The sequence below is a fragment of the Trametes versicolor genome (genome assembly GCF_000271585.1).
Source record: "Trametes versicolor FP-101664 SS1 unplaced genomic scaffold TRAVEscaffold_2, whole genome shotgun sequence".
Lineage (NCBI taxonomy): Eukaryota > Fungi > Basidiomycota > Agaricomycetes > Polyporales > Polyporaceae > Trametes > Trametes versicolor.
The window spans coordinates 2,244,470-2,260,619 of NW_007360322.1; the positions used below are offsets into that span (position 1 = coordinate 2,244,470).

General features: G+C 58.2%; 5 protein-coding genes across 5 annotated transcripts; 4 read left to right on the forward strand and 1 right to left on the reverse strand.

Annotated features, from left to right (window-relative positions):
• The first annotated feature begins 1 nt into the window (after position 1).
• TRAVEDRAFT_56256 (uncharacterized protein) lies at positions 2 to 1,430 on the forward strand. Its single transcript, XM_008035801.1, has 3 exons — positions 2 to 64; positions 111 to 842; positions 899 to 1,430. The coding sequence occupies exons 1-3, from the start codon at positions 58 to 60 to the stop codon at positions 1,351 to 1,353; spliced, it is 1,194 nt and encodes a 397-aa protein (XP_008033992.1). The 5' UTR covers positions 2 to 57; the 3' UTR covers positions 1,354 to 1,430.
• A 1,514-nt stretch (positions 1,431 to 2,944) lies between these two features.
• TRAVEDRAFT_43417 (uncharacterized protein) lies at positions 2,945 to 6,983 on the forward strand (the record flags this gene model as incomplete). The annotated part of the gene is made up of 5 exons (XM_008035647.1): positions 2,945 to 3,191; positions 3,253 to 3,836; positions 3,897 to 4,946; positions 5,015 to 5,205; positions 5,276 to 6,983. 5 exons carry the CDS (start codon positions 2,945 to 2,947, stop codon positions 6,981 to 6,983), a joined length of 3,780 nt encoding a protein of 1,259 aa, XP_008033838.1.
• A 1,330-nt stretch (positions 6,984 to 8,313) lies between these two features.
• On the forward strand, positions 8,314 to 10,516 carry TRAVEDRAFT_161204 (iron hydrogenase; the record flags this gene model as incomplete). Its single annotated transcript, XM_008036235.1, has 6 exons — positions 8,314 to 8,334; positions 8,395 to 8,496; positions 8,560 to 8,699; positions 8,754 to 9,236; positions 9,367 to 9,576; positions 9,610 to 10,516. The coding sequence occupies 6 exons, from the start codon at positions 8,314 to 8,316 to the stop codon at positions 10,514 to 10,516; spliced, it is 1,863 nt and encodes a 620-aa protein (XP_008034426.1).
• A 693-nt stretch (positions 10,517 to 11,209) lies between these two features.
• TRAVEDRAFT_43419 (uncharacterized protein) lies at positions 11,210 to 11,701 on the reverse strand (the record flags this gene model as incomplete). Its single annotated transcript, XM_008035648.1, has 5 exons — positions 11,210 to 11,314; positions 11,369 to 11,464; positions 11,523 to 11,534; positions 11,601 to 11,625; positions 11,685 to 11,701. 5 exons carry the CDS (start codon positions 11,699 to 11,701, stop codon positions 11,210 to 11,212), a joined length of 255 nt encoding a protein of 84 aa, XP_008033839.1.
• A 981-nt stretch (positions 11,702 to 12,682) lies between these two features.
• TRAVEDRAFT_56258 (t-SNARE) lies at positions 12,683 to 15,699 on the forward strand (the record flags this gene model as incomplete). Its single annotated transcript, XM_008035802.1, has 7 exons — positions 12,683 to 12,894; positions 14,061 to 14,113; positions 14,198 to 14,301; positions 14,381 to 14,567; positions 14,661 to 14,776; positions 14,854 to 15,080; positions 15,284 to 15,699. The coding sequence occupies 7 exons, from the start codon at positions 12,683 to 12,685 to the stop codon at positions 15,540 to 15,542; spliced, it is 1,158 nt and encodes a 385-aa protein (XP_008033993.1). The 3' UTR covers positions 15,543 to 15,699.
• Between the last annotated feature and the right edge of the window lie 451 nt (positions 15,700 to 16,150).

A 16,150-nucleotide genomic window follows, 5' to 3' on the forward strand; every position in this document is an offset into this window, starting at 1 on the left:
CACGACCTCCGGAACTGCGCAGTGCGACTCCGCGACTCGCCACTCTCGCTCGCAACGATGCCTGGTATGTTGCGTACATCAGTTTCAAGTCATGACGCTCATAAGAACAGCGCAGCTCCCGCCCGAGCTCATCGACCGCATCCTCGACCACCTCCATAGAGACCGGCGAGCCCTTGCAGCATGTGCCCTTGCCAGCCATGTCATGCTGCCGACCTCCCGCTACCACCGCTTCCGCGACCTTACTCTTCATCTGCGACAAGTCTCGACTCTCATGTCACTCATTGACTCGGCGCCGAATCTCGCCCTTGCGATAAACTCGGTATGCGTGCGCTTCAAGGACTGGGCGGACCCGAAGCAGGAGCTGGAGTTCTTGACGCGACTGCCAGCTCTATCTTCCTTCGGCATGGTCACGCCGGCCTACCAGCGGGTCTCTGTCGAACATCTGGCTGTGGTCGCCTCTCACATACCTGCTCTCACCTCGCTGTTCTTATGCGGGCCAGGAGTCATCACTGCACCTCTATTGCTGTCCGGTCTTTCCCTATTCCGCGCCCTCCGGGAAGTCCGTCTGCACTCCATCGACGTGCACTTCCCGCCTGAACCGGATGTTCCGTACGATCTCACCCCACTCCCTCCTCTGCGTCGCCTGGAATCCCGAGCAAGTGATGGTGCTCCCCTCATCAGCCGCTGGCTCCAAGTGCACTCGGCAACTCCTGGTCTTTTGTCCCTACAACATACCATCCAAGATCCGCGGGATGCTATTCAATTCGACGCGACAGCCATTTTCTGTGCGGGTACCGTGAAAAACCTAGAGATCGTGTTTGCTCCTGAGGGGAGAATGACCGGTGAGCAGGAGCCGCATTGCATGACTCTTGCGCGAAGACTCACCATGCCCTTCCAGATGCCTTGCGGGGAAGCGAGTTTTGGCTTGAGTCCTTTTCGGTCCTGGAGACATGCACTCTGCGCTTCGCTTTCGGCGAGATGTGCGTCGCACAGAACGAGTCTCTCCTGTCGATCCCGACCATCCTCTCACAACTTTCGTCGCCGTTCCTCCGGACCATCACCATCGCGCTGGTTGTCGACAACGTGGAGGACCTCCGTTCGCTAAATTCCGAATGTGCCGTCCGGAACCTTTCTCCTGCCTACTTCGAGGACATGCGCGTTCTAGATTGGACAACCATAGAACAACTGTTGACGGGCGAAAACCTGGGCTCGATACAAGCTCTGGTACTGGAGGGGCAAGGGCAGTGTCACCTGCTGGAAAGTTATTTGCGAGACTGCTGTCCCACATTGCATTCCCGCCGGTTGGTTTCTCCAGTGACAGTGGACAAGGAGGACCAGGACCGTTGGTGGTGAACCCTAGCATGGCTGTCCTTTATATTTTAAACGTTTAGGGTCAAGGGAATGCAAATCCCGTTCGTAGTACTTTGTATGCGACAGGTTTGCCTTTATATCTGTTTGCGCAATATTGTCGCGCATGCGACGGACATACAACGCAGATATTACGGCCACCTGTTGCCAGTTTGGCAATGGGAGCCATATACTAGCGTCCATGGCTTTGTATTTTGTACGTCACTGTTGCGTGATGGTAGTTGTTGGTCCCTCGATCAGGCGCTCGGCGCGTGCCACGAGTTGATCGTACGTAGTATACAACTAGATGTCTTGGAGCCCTGTTTAAATGGCAGAGTTGATACGAGTGTGATATCTAGCAGCGTGAATCATTTTATTCATACGGCCTGCGGGAAATTTAACACGGAGGGTACATGCGCAAAGTTGCACTTACCGATGTTGACGTGGCATGGCAAGTTGCGGCGGTGCTCGGGACCCGCCGGGTTGCGCAGGTCCTGCGCCCCATGCCCGCAACTCTTCTCTTATCCACCAGGCTATGCACGCCGCTCGCTTTGACTGGATATCGCGTTATCTCATGGCTCTCGACATGCCTGACAAAGGAATTTGTCCGTCGAGATCAAAGAAGTCACAATTTCAACGCCGATTCATTCGGTGGGTCACCAAAGCGCCGTGGTCGCGCACATTGCAGGCTAACGGATATCCGGAAAAGCGCAGCAGAATGGGCTAACCCAGGACCATGAAACCAACGGTACAAGCTGCCATAGTTGTATTTCTTGGGGGAAGGGGCCTTTATCAAGTCGGAGCCACTCCATGGCGCCATAAGTGGAGGGGGCCGACACTTTGCCAGCCAATGCTATGTGACCCCTCCCCAGCTACTAGTTATGCTACTCTCGCCGACTGCGATGGATCAAACCTGTAAGTACCTCAAGATATCAGTTTCCCGACTTTTTTCTTGGTACCCACTTGTAGTGATGGATGTCAAAACGTCAGCGTGGATTTTGATCATGTTTGGCTGTGCTGGGTCCCACTTCAGGCCTGCGGGCACTCTAGATCGCAGTCTGAAGTGGAACCACTCGGCGCACTTGGATGATATCCCCCTCGCGTTCATATGCTGGGATGCATTCAGTTTCTTCAATACATATATTCATATCGCTCGAGTGAGCCGCACACCCTCATAAAGGGGCTACACCCGCGTCTGACAGGTCAAAGCTAGAACACGCGAAGCGCTTGGCCTTGTGAGGGTCTCTAGCTCAAGATGTCGAGCGCCAGCCCGTCCGAAGATATCCATATATCCAAATGGCCGTCTGCGCATGGTCATGCCAGGGCAGGGTTGTCGAGTAGAGTTGGCAAAGGCCATTCAAAAATGGACAGCGATGGTCCAAGCGGTGGCCAGTACGGGGTATACATATGTCCGCGAGACCTTTGCGCGCAAGGTCCGGCGCGTCTTTCCGTCTCAGCCACTGTAGTTCCCGCGACGCGTCCTCTCTCTGCCTCCTTCCACCTCTTCCACCCTTCACCCCTTGCGGGATACCTTTACACTCACGCCCATCCATTGACGCTGCACCACAGCGTCCTGCCTATTGGACCGATGCCCCCCATGCACCATTCCCCCCCGAAGCCGCCCGCCGGTGGTCCCGCTCGCGGTGGGGCTCCTGAGGCCGACTCCCGCAGGATCGCATCTACACAGTCCCCTCGGCAGAGGAATCCCAAAGATGAACGTGCCCGCCACAACCAACCTGCCCCGCACCCACCCAAAGGCATCAACGCGTCGGAGAATCGCGACGGGTCTTCGAGCCACCGACATGTGGCTAAAGAGCTGCAGGGCGCCCAGCAGATATCGAAGGGTAAGTACGACGCGTGTCCTTGTCATGAGACAGACCCTAATCACCTCATCGTGCCCTCTAGCCTCCGTTCATCCTACAGAAACTGTGCGCTGCACGACCACTCCCATTGGCGCCCCATATGCAAAAGAATACGCTAGCGGGCCCGGCGCGGGGATGAAAGGAGGATCACGCTCTACGCGCGTGGTGATGAGTGCCCAACCCACAGACACGGCCCTTACCGCTACACTTTCGAACGCGGCACCCGCCAAGTCCACTACCACACCAATCATCCCAGCTGGTACGCCGTCGAAGACGCACGCCCCTCGTGTGACCCCCTCCCCGAAATTGCGCCGGACACCTGTGGTTGATCCCTCAGCGTCGACAACCACGTCCACACCCAAGGCAAGCTTCAGCGGCACGCCCAAATCGCGTCCCCCCACCTTGCCCCACGCCGATGAGCAGACCCCACATCGCGCCCCAGTACCGACTACTACTGCAGCGCACAGATCCGCACGGATGAGCGATGAGGAAATTGGGAAGATTCTTAAAGAGCACATGGATAACTGCCACACAAAGCTGGATCATCTCGCCGAGATCTTACAAAATCGCAGGCCATTCACTCGCGAAGACGCAGCACGGTCCGGTGCGGCAAAAGCTAAGCTGAAGGTACGCCGTGTGCGTTTGTTCCAGCTGCGACTGTCGTCGTGCTCACCTATCTTCCCACAGGCTGACCCCGAGGCTGCTGCCGCCGCCCAACAACCACCCGCTACCTCCCAGTCGTCTCCATCAGCAGCGACTCCGCTAGTCCATGCGAAATCTTCAACGGCACGGGCTGAAAACTCGTCGCAAGCAGCGGGGACAAAGACTCAACCCCCACGGACAACACCGCGTCCGACCAGGGATTCTAATGCGCCATCACGCGTAGGGAGGCCGCTTCCGAGCGACGCACGCCCGGCCGCTCAGTCCACTGCTGCAGTCAAGCTTGCTCCCGCTGTGGCGCATTCTCCGCCTCGAGCCTTGTCTGACGATGGCTCGAGCTCTGTCTCGCAGTCCAGCTCACAAGCAACCATTACCCCCGCCCGCGCGGCCAAACAGGCGGCGGCCGAATTGATAGGGAGGGCTAACATACATGCCTGGTGCGATGCGATTCCAGAGAATGCTTGCTCTCCGTCAGCTCCACCATCGTCGGTTGGAAAGATCGCGACGAATGCGCTGTCTGACATTTCAGAGCGCTCCGATCACTCAACGCTGATACAGGCGGCACCGAAGGCCCCCCAGACGAGTGCACAGTCCCCGCGCGCGCCAGTGGCGGCAGCTGCTGCCAAGCCGACTCCTACGACAGAACCTCGGCTCAGCCATCTCCCAACGCCCGCCACCGCACCAAGACCTACCGCAAGACGAGCCTCTGCCACGCCTCCGCCTGCCCCGAAGGCTGTCCCGCACCCAGCGGTGCGCCCAAACCCGCCTACTGCGCAGGTGCCACGTCTGAAGACCGTTGGTACTCAAACCACACCTCCCGCGCGCCCTCCACTCCCTCCCACCCGTTCGACGCGCGACATCGCCACATCTACGGCATCGGCGCCTCCCTCGACAAAGTCATTGAAGGGGGGAGATCTTCCGCCCTCCAAACATGTACCGTCAGAGGCTACGAAGCGGAGCCCTCAAATGAGGCGGATTCTGCCGTCAACTTTGTCTGAAGCCACGTCGACAAACAGCATGTCCCCGAAGAGTACCACGCATACCGCGAAGAGCGATGAAGCTCGTTCCCAACGATCTGTAAGTTAATCACGGCTTCTAGTATCTTGACAATTTCTAACGTAGAGTGAACAGGTTTCCTCTGGCAGCAGTTCATCATGCTCGTCGACCCCCGCGTTCCAGGAAGCCCCCGTAAAGCTGCGTACGCGGACGTCGTCATCCAGCAGCAGCTCTGCTCTCAGTCTTTCCCCGGCTCCATCTACTCCCTCGCCGGCACATCCGAATCCCCCTTCCGCCCGCACAGCAAAGCAGCCCTCGCCACCCGACGCAGCATCTATTCGTACTGCCAGCTCTGTCGGCTCTTCTGAGACGATCAGGCCTTCCAAGCTGACAACTGAGACAAGTAGCAGATCTAGCCCCCACCTCACCCATCGAAAGGTCGCGACCGAGGGTGCGGAGAGCAAGGCTGCGCCGCGACGCAAGGTAGAAGTCGCCGCCGGTGGGTCTGTTGAAAAGGCTCGGTCCCTGAACGCGACGACACCGCAACCGCGTCCAACCCCGACGCCGAGCCATCGTAGTTCCCTGGTCTCGAACATGGACTCCGCTGCCATGCCTCCCTCCGTCATGGATTCCGAATGTGGCCTTGTCACTCCCCCTATCCAGGCGTCGAACACTGAAGTGGTGTCTTCGAAGGTGGGGAAGGTTTCCTCTCCGAAGCACGTCCGACCGTCGACGGCCAATGCCGCCTGCGCGTCTACGGGCATGCCCGTGAAAGAGGTCGCCAAACGTCTGGCGAGGCTATCTAAGGCGGATACCGTGGTATCGGAGGTCGCGTCTATCGACCACGTACTGCCCCCTCTTCCGCCGCTCCCTTCCCTCCTGGTCTCTGGGAAGCCCTCTTCCTCTGGCACAAGGGCTACCACTCTCAGCGCGAAAGGAAAAGAACGTGCCCGCGACCTATCGCCGGAACGCTCTTCGGCAGCGCCCTCGGAAGGCCACTCCGTCGTTGGGACTGAGACGTCGTGCGGTGGCAGTCCACCTCAATTCGCTCTTCAGCAGTCCCCCGCAGCAGCAGCATCGTTCGTCTTGGACCTTGACAATTGGAGCGAGTCGCCCAAACTGATTACCGCGTTCGAAAGAGGCGTGGAGGAGGACACTGACAACGACGACGACTACGACGACTTGGTCTACCGCTCACTACCGTCGAACCTGATCCTCCGAGCACCCACTAGGCCGCTTCCGTCTGCACCCTCACGCGCGTCGTCCGACTTTGCTGCGGAGAGCTTGAAGGCCCTGAACGAGAGCACAGCTCAGCTCGATCGGCAGCATAGCGTCGCGCTGAGACAACCGGAGCCCCGGCCCCAGCCATTGAAGTCGGCTATGAAACCCCGCCCGCAGGTGGTTAGCTCCGCGCTAGGAGAACCATACGATCTTGTCGACGCCGCGGGAGCCTCTAGCAGTAGGGCAGTCCGCTTCGACGCCGCCTCCCCGAGAAGCTCGTCGTCGTCGACTTCCCCGCCATTTCAGCAGAGCGGGGAGTCTCCGTCATCAGTGCCGTCATCCCTAGGCATCGAGGAGCCCAGCGAGGAGTCCCCGCCACGATACTCCTCGTTGTCAATTCTGCGAGCGCCTACGCGCGGTCCCCTCGCCGCTGCTGCTGCCGCCGCTATCGACACACCCCTACTTGTGTCCGGCGAAAAGGGGCGCAGCCAGGCCGATGCTTCTGAACAGTTGCAGTCGCAGCTGCGCCGCGCGCGCAGTGTTCCCGGGCCGTTCCTCTTCCGCGACTCCCCAAAGCTGCAGCAGATCAGAGAGACACAAAGGAGCGGCGGGATGTATGCGAACTATATCGGTTCACGCTCTGCGGCGTCGCTACGCAATCTGGACTCGCATTTGGGGCAACCCCTTGCAGCCACGGAGATACCGCAACCGGGGCCGTCGGCCGCGAGCAAGCTGTGGCAGAAAGCCAAGAACGGCTTTGGGCTCGGAGCGAAGAAGGCGCAGCCGCCCCAGATTCGGTGGGTGGTTCCTCCAGTCAAGACTGTGCCCCCCGAACCCGAAGTCCGTCCCGAGTGGCCGAGAGAGAAGGTTTCATTGCTGTTGAGGCCCAAATCATAAGGCCACTGTATCTTTATTCCCTTCGCGTTACTCTTTTATCTTGCTTCAGAATTGTCTCCGTTATTTTGGCTCTAATGTCTTTACCTTCATCTCCCTATTGTAGTATAGTCTCATCGTATGCCCTCATGCCCTATGCCCCCACTATGCTCTATGCCTCTATGCCCCTGCTCCCATCATGTTGCTTGTAGACTTATAACCGCGCAATCTCTGTTAGGTATTTGGACTTGGATCTGGAATAATGTAGCCTGTATTGCTGTAACTATCTGCTTATTCAACATTTTACCTGTATTCACTCAGTCGTGCTCACAATGAGGCCAAGCTGACGAATCTCGTCAACACAAACAGCAGACTGATCATTGGCTTGAGCTGTGCGCTGAACCAAGAGGGGGGCAGAATCAGATTTTTCGACACTGACCTCACAGATTTCAGGGACCCCGAGAACCGGGGGGGTACCCCCTCCCCCCCCTTAAGCGACCTTGCCGAGCTAAACGAGATGTTAGGCGCCTTCAGAAAGTGATGGACCTGAGAGCTCGAGTGGAACGTACGCACCTCCGGAATGTTTTTCATTGAATAGAGGGTGCTTGAAGTAGCGAAGCTAACACTCATCGCGACTGAGCTCAGCGGCACTCAACTTATTGCACTGAAGAGTCTTGTCAAGCGAAGTTGAAGCTAGCTTGTTGAAGCCTCGTTGCCGTAGAGGTAAGCAGTCGCGCCGGGTTATCGAAGCTTGCAGAAATAGCGAGCACAAAGTACCAGAATCACAGTAAATTCTCTTAGCTTCCCAAATGTTCATGCCGTAGCAGGGCTAATGCGGGTACGTACGGCGCATTGAGAGACAGCTGCCACAGGCGCCGGGCGCGCGTCTTCGAGCCGACGCGCGCGACGCGCTGATCACGTGCAGGTTAAGCACTTCCCGCCCAACTGAATGAGCGACGGGGTCACCTCTGTCCCCATCTTCCGCCTCCAAAATTCACAGACATGATGGAATAGTATACGAGAGTGCGTTCACCAAAAATCACTTTCCAAATCGTCCTGAAGCACAGATTTTGGGCACTCTCACTAACATAACGCGAACCGGGACCCAGGACACCGGGGGGGTGGGGGGGTCAACTTGAGGTCGGTGTTCCCGATTCAGATCTTGCCCCCCTCTTGCGCTGAACAACAGAACCTACTGGATGTGGACGGAGGTGATGAGTGGCAGTGTTGGAGCCGATCGAGATCTCCGATTTGTCAGGCAGGCTGGGAGTGACTCCGGCTCCGTCTTCTTCTCCGAAATGCCGCTCTCTACCGCTTTTCTACACCATCACCACCACCACCTCTACTGCGCAACATGGCGTTCTCTGGAGCCCTGGTTTGTCTCCTCTTGACCTAGGACACGGAGATGGGAAGGTCGCTGATGCTGGAAAAGTAGACGCTCACCGATCTCAATGACTTCATTACGCCCTCGCTAGCCTGCATCAAGCCCGTAGAGCAGACCAACAAACCGGAGCCCCAGGATGCTGGTGCCGCCGCCGTGAGTCGCGCATGTGAGACAGTCTCACAAGGCATAACTCACATACCGCCTGCGATTCGGTAGACCGAAATCCAGGTCGACTCGAGCGGGTTATACTACGAGGTGTCCGCAACTAGCAAACAGACCGCAACACAGACAGGGAAGGATACCAAGCAGAAGCTTGCAACTGCGGAGATTAGCTTGAATGACTGTCTGGCATGCAGGTACGCTCTCTGTGCACGGGCCTTATGTGCGAGGAACTGAAACATCGTGCTCAGTGGGTGTATCACGTCCGCGGAGTCCGTCCTCATCACCATGCAATCCCACACCGAGGTCTTGAACTTCTTGGAAAATAATCCCCCTTCTACGTCTCAGGATCACAAGGTCCCAGTCATCTCCATTGCCCCCCAATGCCTCGCGTCACTTGCTGCTTCCATCTCCTCCACCTCTTCGCAAACTTTGAGCCTCCTGCAGGTCCTCCGGCGTGTAACTGCATTCTGCCAGTCCGCCCTTGGTTTCGCCCACGTGTATGACACCACATTCGCGCGGCACATCTCTCTGCTTGAGCACGCGAAAGAATTCGCAGAGCGCAAGAAGGGAGATGGGAAGCTCCCGATGCTCGCAAGCGCATGCCCTGGCTGGGTGTGCTACGCGGAGAAGACGCACTCCGAGATGCTGCCGTATATCTCACAGACAAAGAGTCCGCAACAGGTCATGGGTACTCTCGTCAAGGAGTGGCTAGGCGCGAAATGGGGCAAGCAGTGCGTATCCTGTCACTCAGATTATGCAGACGCGCTGATCATTTCGCTCTCTTTTCCCTGTGCCGCTGATTCTACCCCCGCTGTATTGATGGATCGCCGACGTACCACCTTCGACTTATCGTCTTCTCAGGCCCGATCAGATATACCACGTCACAGTGATGCCGTGCTACGATAAGAAGCTTGAAGCATCGCGGCAGGACTTCTACAGCGAGGTGTATTCGACGCGCGACGTGGACTGCGTTATTACCACCGGGGAGCTCCAGCTCCTGATGCAGGACAAGGGTTGGGAACTCTCAATGCCGGTGCCCGACGAGAATCTGCCTCCGCGCCCCCATCCCACGTTGCCCCACGGAATCGTCAATGGAAGCGCTAGTGCCATCGATGCCGCCATGAACGCCACGAACACGGGTGCAGACCACGGCCTCCCGGAGCTCCTCATGCATCCCGGAACGAGCTCGGGCTCGTACATGCACTCGCTCATTTCCACGCTCACCTCAACCGCGGCCGACCCATCCGTGCTCGAGCTCTCGACGAAGACGGTCCGGACCGCGGATTACGAAGAGTACACGCTCACGGATCGATCTACCGGCGCCGTCGTATTCCGAGGCGCGAAGTGCTATGGGTTCCGAAACCTGCAGAACGTCGTGCGCAAGGTCGGCCGGGAAGCCGGCGTGCAGGTCGGCCGAGGGGCGGCAGGACGAATGGCGGGGCTTCGCGCGCGAGGACGTGCGGTGCGTAGAGGCGGCACCGCTGGGACGGAAGGCGCTCCTCAGGAAGAGCGAGGATACGATTACGTCGAGGTCATGGCCTGCCCCGGAGGCTGCGTCAACGGCGGCGGACAACTGCGCCCAGTGCACCAGGCGTCGAAGACCACGACCGACGCGGAGGGCCTGCCACGCGACTGGGCAGCCAGCGGGGTCCAGATGGACATCGACGAGCCGCTGCCTGCTGTTCCAGTCGCGCCCAAGTGGGGTGACCGGGAATGGACGCGGAAAGTGGAAACTGCGTACTGGCACACGCTCCCGACACCGCCGCCGACGCCACCTGCCGAGGGCTTCTCATCGTCGTTCGGCTCGAAGACCGGATCTGTTTTTGACAATGCGGACGAGCTGGCCGGGCGGGTGTTGGTGGAGATCACCGGCGCGGCACCATCATCGGAGGGGAGGACTGCGTGGGCGTCGATTCTGGACGTGGCGGCGGAGGAGCGTCGACGGACGCTATTCAGGACGCAGTATCGCGCTGTGGAGAGCGAGGTCGTCGGGCTTGCGGTCAAGTGGTGATGTCGGTACATGAATCTCGTTGTATGTCCTTTGTGTCGTTCAGACCATTTTGTAATATGCACCCGTAGCTGGACTCAAGAAACAGTTCCCTTGCGACCTGACAAGCGATGCAGGACAGCTCGTTCTCGCAGCTCATGAGTATCTCTCATTCGTTAAGGTATCGCCAGTGCAACACTTGGTGTATGCACCATCCCATGTTCCAAAACCAATGTCGGCGTTACGGGTTATTCTACAGTGTGCACACGTACGAGCAGCAGTCGTGCAGGTCACTCTACTTAAGCTTCGCCCCTTCATGTGAACCCTTTCAGCTGCAGAAGCAGAGCATCGGCGCCCTATTATGTGATCGAAAAGGACTTGTTGTGATAACTGGAGATATTATATATACTACATTCCCATCGCTCGACGATTGGGGGAGGGGGAGAGGTAATGATTTCCATGTACGACGTAGCGTGTGTGACGAATGATGAGAAGGATAAAGAAGTGATAGATACGGAAGTAGTATGGTACAACACGTTCGAAGCGTGCGTGCTTGGTTGGCTTCGAGTGATGTCGACAGCATGGGCAGGATTCCGACAGCATGGGATACAGCGATGGAACGGGGGCGCGACTAGGAATGAGAACTAGTAGTGTAGACAGATCGCGGGGCAGGGTGGAACCGGCAGATGTGGGATGTGCATGTCGTTCTGGTGCAGACTACTGGCGGCGCCTGATGCGTTTCGGGCCGAAATGGGGGGCGCACTCCGGGCAGAAGTCGGGGCTGACCTCGGTGACGGTCTCATTCGCGTCAGGACCGAAGTACTAGCAAGAGAGGATTAGTGCGTGGTGTGCGAGATAGCACAATCAAAGACATACGCGGTCGCAGCTGCAGCCGGAGTTGGGCGGACAGCGGTGGCGGATAGAGTTCCAGCACCACGGGCTCTGGCAGTCGTGCTTGCGCAGCTTCTTGGTCTGCAGAGAAGAGCATAAGCACAAGCGCACACAGGGACAAAGAAAGAAAGGCACGTACGATGATGTAGTGCTATAACGGGCGGCGGAGTGACGTCAGCCAGGGCGCGAGGAAAGTCTATCAACGAGGAACACCTACACCGCAGAAATAACGTGTGCCTTCGCTGTAGAACGAGCGGAGCACGTCAGGGCATGCAGCTACGAACGAAGAAGTTGGACGCACGTATCGAGACAGCACATGTTGCACAGCTGTGATGGAAAGTCTAAAGTTTATGGACTTAAGCGAGCGGAGAAGCGTCGACGGTGTGATGCGCTTACGATACGGAAAAGTTTGTTGATCACGGTCGACGGAGGGGAATAGTGCGGCGAAGATGGGGGCGGAGGATGGTGCGGAGGACGATGCGGAGGATGATGGGGGCAATCGGGTGCGGAAGAGGTCGTCGGCGAGGAGAGGGGTGTAGGTTGCGAATAGAGAGCTTGCGGTCCAGCGTATTAGGGAGGAGATGCGCGGAGACGGTGGAGTATAGAGGGGCGCTGGGGAGCTTAAGGTAGAGGTGGAGGGACGGGGGAGACTTTATAGCGAGCGGGAAAGAAGGGGCATCACAATGCGAGTGTTTCGACCATGCGTTGAAAAAACCGGAATAGAGAGTCACAGGTTTGGGCGGTGGGTGATCCGGAAGACAATCGATAAGGGCCGGCAGGAGGGGATGAATGCAACGCGGTTGGCAAGGAAGGGCAGGCGATGGACAAGCGATGGCAGATCCAGGACGGGGCGGTCACAGGGGCTCCGAGGCCACACTCCGACGCCGATCGACTCGACGCCCGCGGTGCCACTCCCAGCGTCGGCGCGGACGCGGACGCCCTTCGCGAACAATGCAAGCCCCGAACCCTCCCAGGCGCTCCTCGCCCTGCACGTAAACGGCGACGAGCATCATTGTATCCACAGCCGCGCGCTGGTCATGGGGCGCCGTCTGCAACCAATATTCCTTTTAGCCACACTTCCAAGCTCTCCGGCATCCGCCCCCGTGTTCCGATTCCGTCAGCTGCGGGCGCTCCGTCGCTCGGCAATATTCGGGCGCTCGCAGATTTTGACTTTCATGCCAAATTCCGGGTTCCTGCCCCGCTCGGCCACGCGAGCGCACGGCCGGCGCGGCCAAACAAACACCGGCATGACGACCGTTCGCGGGCCCTCCGCCAGCGCCAGGCTCCGCCGCCGTCCAAATGGCCTCCTCCTCCTCCCTCAACCCAACCACCCGCTCCCGCACCCTCCTGTTCATCTCCTACAGGGACTCCCGCGCCGGCTCTTCACGAACACGCCGCTCAAGGGTCATCACCAACTACGACGCTGCGCAGAACGAGGACGATGAGCACGAGCACCTCATTAATCCCGACTCTGGACATATCTCCATAGACGCAGAACTTCCGCCTAAATGGTGAGTCGCAAATCACGGTCTTTGGAGTCCGTGCGCTCTGTCCCTGGCAACGAGCTCAACGCCTTACGTGCACGGCGGTCCTTGTACTGGCATGCACGTAATGGCGACCTGAGCGACGCGCGGAGACCTCCCTGAGTGTACCGGCACCAGCAAAGACAGTCCCCGGTCCAGAAGGTCCCGGCGGCAGAGAGATCTGTCCCGCAGAACACGTTATGGCTCGTGTTCCGCATTCTGGTAGCTTCTTTGGGTGACAGAGGTGACCAGTGGTGTACCAATGTCGTGCGGTATGTGGCATTTTGCCCCCTCCAACGTGAGTACTTGGGTGGCGGGCTCGTGCCGAGCGCATTGCCCTGGTACGCTCGGCACGGTATGTGGACGCCGCCACTGCGACCATCTTTACCACACTCGGTCACCCGGAACGCAGAACACATTCACGAACACGTTCCGCGGAACACATCCCGCGGTCCCCAGGACGTTCTCTCCCGGGCATGTCTTCGGTCGGAGTTGCTATCATCTCGGCGTGACTGTGGTCTCTGGCCGAAGAGCTGCCTTCCTTTCTCCCTTGGTCGTCAGTTCTTCCCACACCACATACCGCAGGTGGCACCTTGAAGTTGGTCAAGGTGATGATGATATCTCCCGCATTGCGCCGTTCATGGATGGTCGCTTGTGATATTGGCCACCCTCAAGTGTGGCACTACGTAGCTTCTGAGCTCCGGTGGCGTGTCAAGTGAGCCTCCTCGCGGTCATATTGGAGCAGAGCTGCGCCGGTAGCGACTGCTCGCTAGGCTCATGATTCTCCCAACAGTCCGCTGGTGCACATTGTACGTGCTTCGTGCTCCGAGTCCACGATGCTAGTGCAACTGCTGCTTCCGATATACGTCGGACGCAATCTCATGCACGATGCCCACTATGCTGGAACCTTTGCCATAGCGTCCAGCGCGATGACACTCCGTCATGTGGTTACCTTGGCTAGAACGTGAATATGTTTATAATCGCAGTGGTCAGACTCGTGATGGGCGATACATGCCATACTCTTTCGAGAGAAACATACTGCTTTCCAGCAGCATCGCTCAGTGTCCGTGGGGCCGGCCCGGCGGCTGGGGTCCAGTCTTGCCGCCTCATGTTGGCTATCCATGAAGCATGCTAATCCATCGTGGGATCGACAGGGTTGATATCGCGGACCAAGTAAAAGAGATCCTCGCAGGCGTTGAGGCTAAAAGTATGTCCCTCTACGCCCAGTCCTCGCAAACCGCTGTATTCCACACACCGTCCACGCCCCCACGTTAACCTCATGTTTTAACAGTCGCTGTACTCGACAAGCTGCATGCGAAGCATGCACTCCCCGGATTCTCGGACCGGTCCGCGGAAGAGAGAGAGATCGAGGCCGCGACGACCGATATCACGAAGGTAAGAGATGGGCTATCGCTTTTACGTGCTATTACTCTCCGCTGACTCCGGCATGCGATTGCTTCCGTTCCGTGGGCAGGATTTCCGCCAGTGTCATACATTGATCCAGCGGATTGGGTCGATACCGCAGCACTCATTCCCGCCTGCCCTAGGTGGGCAGTCACGACATCAGGAGCTCGCGGCGAAGAACGTTCAGCGCGGCCTCGCGGCGCGCATCCAGGAACTGAGCGCGACGTTCCGGAAGAAACAGCGCGTCTACATGGAAAGTGAGTGAATGCAGTGCGCAGCCTTGCGCACGGGCGCGACGATCGGTGGCACGCGGCCGACCTGGAGCGGATTCTGAACGCGCTGCTTCACAGAGCTCCAGGGACATGCGATCAAGAACCAAGACCTGCTTGCAGCGTCGGGCGCGGTTTCCCTTAAGGGGTCGGCTGGGATGTCCGCGCTGGACGAGGATGTAGAGGCAGCGGCTGCAGTGCGTCACGTTCACATGCACCGGGTGCTCGTCGGTGCTTCTTTGGGTGTTTGTGCTGACCATTCGTATGCGTGCAGTCCCACCAGGATGTGGTAGTGCGCCAGATGACGGACCTCAACTTGCAGACACGGGACCGGGAGCTGACCGAGATCGCGCGGTCGATCGCGTCGTTGGCGGAACTGTTCAAGGACCTGTCGGCGCTGGTGATCGATCAGGGAACGCTGCTGGACAGCGTGGAATACAACATCGAGCAGACGGCGGCGCACATGGAAGACGCGGTACGGGAGCTGGACGTAGCAACCAAGTACGTCCCTCTTCTCCCCCTTCGTCTTCTCAATCGTCTTCCCGTGATACGTTCGTGCCCTGGAACTCTGAGAGCGTCGTATCACTTCTCGCGCTTCCTTTCTACCAACCGTACCCCTCTTCCCCTCTGAGACCAGGTTCCTGTCGCTCTCCCCCCCTTCTAGCATGGACGCTAACTCCGCCCCGCTTCCTTGCTTCGTCTAGGTACCAGAAGAACACCGGGCGGCGACAGTGTATCTTCCTGCTGCTGCTGATCATATTCGGCCTCATCATTGCCCTCATCTTCAAACCGCGGCGGCATTCGGCCACGCCTGCGCCGACATCGCCTGACCCCGCGTCCAATCCGGTGACGACAGCCGTGACGACGGACGATGCATCGGCCGCTTCGACACCAGAACGGGTGCAGATGCATGTACGAGAGGCGGTGGAGGGCGTGCTCTTGCGTAAGAGGACGTACAGGTGATCTGCGTGCCGCGTGTGGTGCACCAGCCGGGTCGGGCCTCTGGCGAGTACTTGTCTACACATCTACTTCTATACGATACTTGTTTATTCGTTTCCGCCGTACGCTATGTTCTTATATTTCTAGGGGGCGCAGTAGTTATGATCATGATCAGTATACGCATGGGCATATGGTGCCGAAGTGTGGCAAATTGCAGCCACCCTGTTCACGATCGAGACTTCCTCGCATGTTCTGTGACACATGTCTGAGCAACGCAGAAGCGCAGTGGGGTATCAGCGTATATAAAGCAGAACATACCCGCTCTTTTCAGCCAAGACCCGGTCACTTATTCCCCCATGTCCTCTCCTTCAAACTCGTTCTCCCCGGTATGCCGTCAGATTGAAGACCGGGATGCGTGGCGCCGTAGGTACGCGTGGGTGCGCGTCATGGCGGCCCTGGATGCCCTCGAAGCGGCCCGCGGCAGGCCCGGCGAAATTGATCGAGCGGTGCAGTTGACAATTGCTCGATCGGGATGGTTGCCTGTGCCGCCTTGGCAGAACCACTCACGCGATAGAGGGTGCTCTCCTTCGCAAAAACTCTGTGCTTACATCCTAAACATTCCGGGGCCTGCG